At 25.4% G+C, this 10,224-nt stretch overlaps 1 protein-coding gene across 3 annotated transcripts in view; it reads right to left on the bottom strand.

The window, feature by feature from the left end:
* Positions 1-1,072: 1,072 nt before the first annotated feature.
* The window catches only part of LOC129975627 (cyclin-K-like), a 31,028-nt gene continuing 21,876 nt past the window's right edge, over positions 1,073-10,224 (bottom strand). For all 3 annotated transcript variants that reach the window (XM_056088709.1, XM_056088710.1, XM_056088708.1), the window contains exon 11: positions 1,073-1,762. In XM_056088709.1, coding sequence (XP_055944684.1) covers positions 1,756-1,762 — 7 coding nt within the window. In that variant the 3' untranslated portion in view covers positions 1,073-1,755. The remainder of the gene's footprint in view (positions 1,763-10,224) is intronic.

Here is a 10,224-nt window from a genome sequence, read left to right as displayed (position 1 = left end):
ATTCATGTCTTGAAAAGCTTTGTGATATTTTAAAATAAATTTTTATTTTTAATCATTTGATGCTTCATTTAGAAATTCCAAGTCAATAAAAGAATTCAATTATTTATTTCAAAAGGCAGGTCAATGAATTTTCGTTACATTCAAGACAATTATGCTTTATGCGTTACATAATGTATTTAAAAGACAAAGAAAGTCAATGAACAAAGACAAAGAAGTCAACAGTTATCAAAGCACATATATAAATGTTCTTCACAATTACAAATTAAAAACACCCAAACTAGATTTATGGCTGTTAATTATCTATTTATTTATTTATTTTTACTGAAATGAGTAAATTTAACCCACACATCAGCATGATGCCATAAGATTAAAAGAATTTTTAAAAAGGAAGAAATAATTTATTATGAAATTACTGAAAATATTTCTTTTAGATATAAACATGGTTTTAAAAATACATTTTCGACTGATTTTCTTTATTGTGTTTAGTACAAATACATCTACAGTAACATTTTAACAACATTGAAATAAAAATTTTGAATACAAGCAATTAAATAAACTGACAAAATAGAATATGAAAACTTATGCATTTGTCATTTGCCATTAGAATTTTCTTAAGAACGTTCTTAATGCAAAAACAAACATTTCATGAATATAAAATAACTCGCAAAAAAGTCAGTTCATAGGTGAACTTATTCACAATAGTAAAAACAGGTATCTCGCATTGAAAATACTAATTTAAAGAATGAATGAGAAGATGAATTTGTGTTTGTATGGATTTCATTATTTAATAAAACACCCAACGTATCTTTGTTTTTAAGTTTTCCACATTTCAAAGTTTATTATAATTGTATTTATAATAATCATAAATGCATCAAATCACCTCACACCATAAATCTAGTATCAATAAAAACACCCTGGCGCTTTTATAAATATTTCCAGTGACTTTTTGTTCTTTTAATGTTTAATTATATTTTTCAACACATATTAATCATATACTTTAGTCAATATCAGTACAAATCTACCAAATATGAATTTTATACAAAAAAAAAAAAAAAAAAAAAAAATGGCAAATTACATTTAGAACAGATTTTGAATTCCAAATACTTACCCGTAAAATAACAATGAATACTTGGTAAATGTGATTTCAGATAATGACTGATGAATACAAAAAACGTTGAAAATGAGAAACAAAATATCTAAGTTGAAGTTCCTTAAAGCAATGTTTAAGAACATAAAAGAATCAAAACTTTAATATTTGTTACGCAGAGAAATATGATATAAAAGGCAGCAATTTTAAAATTAATTTAAACATGATAATTTTCCATAAAATATAAATAATTTTCAATAATAAAAGAGTTGGAGAAATAAAGAAATAATTACAAACCATTCAGCAAAAAGTCATACTGGTAAATTTCAAAGATAATATAATTTCAATTGCATAAAAATAATTATAAGCATCGCAGCAAAAAAAACGAAATCAGAAATCGTTTGCACTTTAAATCGCACTTATTGCGTAAGCAATATCACATTCCATTGCAGACGACAATTTGAAATTTATCTTTGTAGCACCTTGTTTCGAAATTAATAATATATACAACGATGAGATAAACTTCAAATTATTTTCAAATATCTTTGAAAAAAATGCTGATATTTCCCTTTTCAAAGAGATGAATCCTGAGGTTAAAAAGTGACTTCCTCTGGCGCAGAAACCGGAATTATCGACGGCAAGTCGCTTCCCCGGAAAACTTCAGATTTTCACATACTGCAACAAATAAAAAAATAAGCACATCAGATTTAATTTACGAAAAAAAATTGTGCACATTAAAAAAAAAAAATAACCTAGATAACAAACATATAAAATCAATTCACGATATTGACATAAGTAGGTTATCATAACTAGCATTTTATTATTTAAAAGTAATCTTTAATGGATTTTTAATTGTATATATTAAGAATTCTGATTAGGAATGTCAATTAAATTTTGATGTTTTTCTCTTTAGGCAAAAAGAAAATTTTTCATCAGACATAATATTTTGAAAGAACTTTAAAAAATAATATTTCATTTCTCACAAGTGCAAAATTAAAAATAAACTTATTTAAAATATTATAAAAAGCGAGGAATACTGCTTTTCTATATTACTTTATTGATTTGAACTTTTTCCGCTCCGTCATTAAAACTTCCTACTCCCTGGGGCAACTCTCATAGAATTTTAAGAAAGAGAGAAAAATAACAAGAATTCTTTTCCTTGCGATATATTAGTACGTAATCAGCTAAATATTGCATTAAGTTTTCGGTTTAGAGATTTATTCAATCAAGTTCAGTTGAAGAAACAAGGAAATCTTAAACATTCCAAATTAATTTACAAATTAATAACATCCTGTTATGAAAAATGTGCTGCTCATTTCCATGGTTAAATGAAGAGATAGACTTCTAAGAGAAGCATTCCAAAACTCCCCGCCACACAAGCGAGAAAACTTTGCATAGACCGAAGTACACATAGAACCTTTGGTTAAATCGCGGTTTGCACTGCGGCTTTTTTGTTTTGCAGGGGGGGGGGGTATTAAGAAAATTTAATTTTTCCATTTTAGGCAATTCAATTTCTCACATAAAAAAAATAATTCAATCCTTTTTTTTTAAATTACCTTTAATTCTCATAGTACTTTTTTAAATAAAAATATTATGGAGCAAGCCGTAGAAGACCGACGGAATTCCAATTCTTTAGGACTTTAAGGACTAACCAATCATATAAAGAACAATTAATTTGGAAATTCCCAGTGTTCTATTCAACTGAATTAATTTCAAAACATTAGATCAAATACAGTATAAAGTGTTTTCTAGAAACCAGACTAGATGTACTAGCAATATTCAAAACAAAAATGTTAAACTACAATTTTTTAAAATCATTTCTACCATAAAAACCGTTTTTTGTTTTTTTTGACAGCTAGATTTTTTTTAGCTGAACATAATTATGATACTTTTTATGAACAGCAATAGAGAACCAACTTCAGAACATTTAAAAATATGACTAATTCAGAAAACATCAAAGAAAAATGTTGCCTTATAGCAAAATTAATTATTGTGTTAACATTAGCCTATAATGCAAAAGGCTGAATATGGACATCAAGTTCAATGACTTTGGACAGTTTCCAATATAAATCCAAAAGTGCCGTTGGCTTTCATTTGAATAGCTACTTTCAGTTAACAATGGAGAAAACTCTATGGTTACGCTCATGAAATTTCGGCATCATTTTATATTTGCACGACAAAAAAAAAATGCCACATCATAGTACAGCACAAAACAATGTAATAAGATCCAACAAGCAGCTACATCAATTAGATGACAGTCAATGACGTCAATTAGTCACATTAAATTAGAACAATACCTCCGCATATAATTAGCCAAATCCGTATATAATGAAATATTGATAATTATTTCGTAAATCTAATAAATTTGTTAATCCAATCAACATTTGTCACAGTTTGGATTTATGATATTAGAATGCAATGGCAGAATGATACACAGCATATTACAAACGCAATAAAATCTGAAATCTAAATAAACACGGTAAATTTAAACGATTTAAGAAAGACATGAAATAAATTTTTAACATTGAATGTAAAGATGGTATGCAAGTAACGAAATGCTATAAAATCTGCCAACAGATTTCAGTGTTAATATAATCATTCATAAATTAAAAACTTCACACTATCAGCCTGAAATGAAAACATACGATAATCAAGTAAAAAGTATAACAAAACATTTCAAACATAACATATTCATTGTATAACTACATCATACAACCAAAGTAAAATTTAAATTCTTGATCAAAATATTAATATAATAATGAAGAGATAGATATAAGATAATGCAAATTATGTTGGAAAAGATATTTTCGAAATTCTGTAAAACAAATCGTCTATATTACCAATCAATACGTTTCATAAGTTCCAGTAACATTAGAATAATTGCACTTCGTTTTATTCGAAATCTTTATATATGATAATTATAGTAATACGATTATTTTAGTCATACAAAAGCTTTTTTCCTTTTCATAATTACCCGCCATTTTTATATCAATTGCAAGCTTTCGATGTTCGTTATAAATGAATAAATGGCAAAAGACACGCAATTTTTTCATTTTCTTTGCAATTAGAAAGCACTGAATAACATCTGAAAATGATAAACATATGAAAACACGTTTTCACGTTTTTATTAATGTTCTAAAAAAGAAAAAAAATATCAAAAATGTGAAGATAAAAAATAAATCGCTGTTAGAACATGAATTTTTAATTAATGTTTCAGGATCTTTATTCGCTGAGAATTTCCTTACGATCATGTTTCTTAGGATTTTATGACTTTAATTATTTTTCCCCACCTTTTCAGAACAATAATAAAAACGTGTTTTTAAAAAAGGACTTCTTTTATTTTCCAATTTTTAGTTTTTAAATCCACTTAATTGTTTAAATATTATATAATCTTATAGCACAGTTTTTTTCATCACGTGACTACAAATTCAATTTAAAGAATCAAGGAATATAACTTCCGCTGGCGGAGTTCGAAACTCCAACAAACATCAATTTAAATTTTTTTTTTTTTGGTAAATATTCTTGCTATTAAAAAAAAAAGAAAGAAAGAAGAAATGTGTGAGAGAGAAACAATCAGCCATTAGAAATTATATTAATTCATAGAATTATCTTGAATGTAAAAAAAATAAACAATGAAAGAAGATTTAATAGAATAAAAAAAAAAATCTAATGAATAACTTAGAATTTAAGAAAAAATCCTATTCCGACTCAAAAATAAACTTTTTTTCCTTCTTTTTTTTACTGATTAAAAATTGGTTGACTATGAATATGTCCAACAAAAGAAAATCAGAAATACATATTTTTTTTTTCGAAAAATTTAATAGTATCTGATCTTTATTCCCGAAAAGCATCAAATATTTGTAAGAAATAATCTAAAACATTATTTGTGATTCTAGAAAATTCGAATTGAGATAATTGGAACTGATATTCATTCCAATTCAGATAAAATGAAACAGATGTATTTGAGTGTAGAGAGCCTGCCGCTACATATGTTGTGCAATTAGCTACTTTTAAATATGTATTAACATAAAAGTTTGAAAAAAAAAAAAAAAAAAGAATATTTTCTAATATCCATAAAGGTAGGTATTTTTGGCGTTATGAAGTAATTTATACCAATGCCAGTAGCCATTTTGAAAAATTCTTCAATTATTATCGTTCCAACTTCGCTTTACAAAAAAGTCACGTAAACAATATTATATATATATATATATGTAATAAGGGCAAGGAAAAAAATACAGTAAAGTATTATTTTTTTTAAATCTTAAAAACCGCCAAAATTAAAATCAAATTGTTAATATAATAAGTTTATCTTAAAACACACAAATTCAAATATCTTACAAAATCTTGTCTTATTATCTTGCCAATAAAAAACAATAACAAGTCTGCGTAAAAGGTCATTATATAGATTTTTAACAAAAAATTCAAATCTTATTTTTTACAGAAGGTCATTATTGACAAATTTGTCTAAAAGTTTATTTATGATAATATTATAACAGAAAAACTCTTCGAGAATTGCTAAAAATAAATTTTATTTATAATTTTAAATTACATGCAAAGTTTATTTTCAGGGAGAGAATCTATTTTCTCTAGGTCACCCCTTCCTTTCTCTCAAATGCAGCAAATTAACGCGGCATTTCTTCTATAAGAACATGCAGTAATTTTCAAATTATGCTATTATTAATAGCAACATTCATTTGATTTGCAACAGATTCGATATAAATTTTTTATTTTATTTTATAAATTTTATTTTTAGAAATCAAAAATTACTTATCTTCTCACAATCACTGTTAACCCACACTTTTATAGTGAAAAAAAAAAAAAAGAAGTAAAACTGAGTTATTTAGTTCGCTGAATAAAAATCTATTACCACTGTTCTAAGATCTAAAACCCGGAACAAGAAAAAGCAACAAAAAAAAAAAAAAAAAAAAAATTCAAGCAATAGAAGAAAAATTTACATTTGTATCACTAACTTTGTAGCATTATTATCAAATTAAACCTTTAAATGCCACTCATTTTAAAAGCAATTTTAAAATAAGAAAGGAATATTTCATAAGTTTAATATATAATTTCATTCTTATAGTTTCAATTAAACTAGAATGATTATTTATGTAAAATCTTTGTTAATTCAGATTTTAAAACAAACATTTCCAAAGTTAGGAAAATACATTTCAATTAAATGATTCTCAGAAAAGCTTTTGAAGGGGAAAATTATTTGATATGAAGTTGATTCAAACTAGCTTTAATTTTTCCTAGAACCACCACCGCCCCTCTGCAGAAAACTGGTTTTCAAGTAAGGAGCAAATGATAAACACTTATCTAATGATTCGGAGAATACAATAAAAAAATTACTCGCCTTTTCACATATACTGATATAAGATTTTTTTTAACATAATTCAAATAAAATAGTTACAACAGAATTTAAAGGACAAAAACAGCTACCTTGTGCTGCCATCTCTTGGCATTTTTTAAAGCAACGTATCAAATGATTTAGCGTTTATGAACTACAAATTTTTTAGAAGGCCACAATATAAGCGTAAAGGTAAAATATAAAGCCAAGAAAGAAATAAACTTATTATTTATATTACCTCAGCTGCTTTCTATCAAAATATAATCAAATGAATACAGTTCTCCCCCTCCAACAATTTAATTTAAAAGACCACCAAAACTGAGAAATATGTTTTTTTACATATTTTTTGCAATACCTTATCAATGATTACTAAAATGGTAGAATACAGTAACATTAAAATGCTCTCAGTATTCAGAGGGAAGCAGAAGAGATTTAAGAGTAAGGGTTGGAGAAAATTCAAAAACTCGAAATGTCCCGACGAATCCTGAACATTTGATAGCATTAAATTTCAAATAATGTAAATAAACAGTATTTAATTGCATTTTTCCTATTAAAAAACTCCATTATTTTCTAAAGCTAGTGTGATTATATTTATGTATGGTAAACGTTGTTTTGAATTCGTTTATACAGTTTTATAACCAAGAGTAAGATTTGGCTATGCTGTATTTTAATAAAAATTGAAAACGAGAAATTTTAGAAGTTATTTTAATTGATATAAATTAATCTTCGCAAAATATATAATGAACTTCTTCCTAATTAGGGAAGGGGGTGGAGGGGAAGTAATACGGTCAACTTTTTCAAAGTAGCACAAATAATTAAAAAGTAAGGTCGTCAAAATTAACAATGTCTAATTATTTTAGTTATTACTAATGTCGAGAATAATAACTGCAGCGAGACAGTAATATTATTATTACACAACTTTACATATTTCTGATCACTCATTTATTCAAGTCCTGGAGCAAAATGCTGCTTCAGTTAAGAATCTACATCACAGTTACTAAGACCCAATCAATATTCAGGTTTCTCAAGAGGAAATCAGCAATTCTAACAATTTTTTACAGTCGTTTCTTAACAAATATTAATATTTTTACTTAAACAAAGGTTTAATGTTGAAATCATTTTCAAACGATTTGCTTTTCAGCCCAGACAAAGATTTGGATGAACTGATTTTTGACAGCAGTGATTAAAATACAAATTTATGGATATATCAGGAATCAGAATCTAACGATTTTTTTTAATAATTTATCACATATATTAAAACTTTTAATTCACATAATAATTCATTTATGGTGATTCTCGAAAGATAACGAAACGATAATATATACCTAAATGGGAGGAAGGACCTTCTAAAACCAATGCATTTAGCGAACAATTTTAATAAAAGAAAAGGAAAACTAGTTGACATTTTCATCTGTAAATAATACCTTATAAAATTTAGTTAAGTTGCGATTGAATCTACACTATTCATTTTATTTTATTGTTTTGATGATTCAAAATAGAAATGTAAGATAGTCATTCTGTGATTAAACAAGTAAAAGGATCAGGCAATTATTACATCATTTAATACTTATTAGGCACTTATTAATTATTTGATAAAATAAATTTTTAACAATTAACCAAAACTTATATGATTTATTAGTTACAAAAAAATTGTTTGTTGCAGCAACAATCAAAAATATGTATAATGAAACAATAAAAATGAGGTTAAAATAGCCTAAAACACAAAATAAGTATACTCATGTTCCATTAAACAATGCCTTAGCAATTAAAGAAAGAAAATGACTTTGAAAAATTTTCAGTAATAACTACCAATGAACAATTAGTTTTCAATTAGGTAATTAATTTTTTTTCAATTCCTATTCATCAAAAAAGTTACCCAGTTTTAAACTGCAAAGAGAAATTATTTCAAAAGTGTCCCTTTATGAATTAATAAGATATAATGTAGGTATCAGTTTTTTTAGATATAAAAACGACAATAACCCTATGCTTGCAAATGAAATTTAAGAATTAAAAAATAATAGATAAATAAAAATTAAAAGTTTTTTTAAAAAAAAATTTTTTTATTTATGTCTATATTGGTGACAAACATCAACCATACGTTTCAGATATTAAAGAAATTGAAAAGAAATCCAAATGAACAACCATCTGAAATGTCTACTTGATCAGGAATTTAATCATTAAAATTGTTTATATTATTCAAAAGTTTGTTTTACACAAACTTAAAATAATTGATGTAAAATTATAAAATGGAAATCAGCATGAAAGCAATGAAGTCCTTTAAATTAATTACAAATTTTTAAAATGTATTAATATTATTTAAAAATAAATTTGTCTCGGCTTAAAATAAAATATGCTTAGACATATTTTGAAAAATTAATTAGAATCTATCTTTCAAAAAATCGCTCCTCAATAATATTACCTTTATCTGAATGGATAAATCAAGTAAAACTAATCTAATAAACTAAATTCTGAAATTTTATCTACCTAAAATATAAAATACTACTAATTTTTTTAAAAAAATTATATACAGAAAAGGAAGGGGGGGGGGAAACCAAAGCACATGAAGTTACAGTTTAGCACATTCCTAACTAAACTCATCAAGAGAACAAAGTGCTTGCTAAAATATATTAGTGAAATGTTAAAAAGCCAACAGGAAGTTAAAATGCACACACCAACATGAAATGATTATTTTTTTTTTCTTTCTGCAAATTAGATGTACTTACTTCCAACAGTGCTTTTCCAAAAACATAGTAACTTATATTTTGAATGTATTATTTCATTTCATAGAACATTATTACAGATACTTTAAATACTTTGCTTACACAAGCTAATTTTAAGGCATTTTAGTACTACATTCATATACTGTATAGATTTGACAGTATTAACAAACTGTATTGTCAATAATAAAGCTTTTTTGTTTTTAATAATCAAGATGATAATATTACCCTGTCATTTGCATGCCAAAAGTAACCCATCCACCCTTCTGTTTTATAGTTCCCAAATAATTCCATATAATAACTGAGTGGATGGAACATTCTAAACTTTCACCAGCATATGCTCATTAAGGTCTCAAAATCAATCATCATTATCATAGAAGATATCTTCAATTATAATTTATGACATTTTATTTTACAATTAATTAAATTCTAAGCTAATTCAGACATGACCCAGCTTTTAAAAAAAACGTGCTGAATTTCATAAATAATTTTTACCAAACATAAAAACCAAGAAGTAAAACAAGTATAAGAATAAAATGAAACAAAAAGTACCTCAGATATTAAAAATATTGCAGAATTATTACATAAAAGAAAAATAATCAATCTCAAAAATAATAAATTTTAATAAGGGGAAAAAAAACTGAAATTCGCATTTTCACAGAATTGGATCACATCTGTTGATTTTCTGTATTCGTTTTAATGCTCAGTTAATACCAATTATCTTATTGGTAATGGTAAAGAATTTCACTCAAGATTTGTAAATCATTTTAGTTAAAATTGTTATTGTTCCTATAAATATCATAATATAAAATTACACCTAGCTTAGAACTATGGTTGCAGAAACAGCTACTTTTTTTAGCAACAAGAAATATCTATATTTCTTTTTCAAATAAATTTCATTGAATATATTATTCAAAGAAATATGAGTCATACAAATAAAAAAAAAATTATAGTACTATCAATAATATATTTATTTGTTTTAAAAAAATGCTTAACTCAAACATTGTTTTGATCTTTTTGAAGAACACTATAGTGATAAAAAGCAGTACAAATAAAATATAAATTTTAAGGAC

This window comes from Argiope bruennichi, chromosome 7 (genome assembly GCF_947563725.1).
Source record: "Argiope bruennichi chromosome 7, qqArgBrue1.1, whole genome shotgun sequence".
In the NCBI taxonomy this organism is placed as follows: Eukaryota; Metazoa; Arthropoda; class Arachnida; order Araneae; family Araneidae; genus Argiope; species Argiope bruennichi.
Note: the sequence above shows the minus strand (reverse complement) of the source record. Positions and strands in the feature narration are given on the sequence as shown.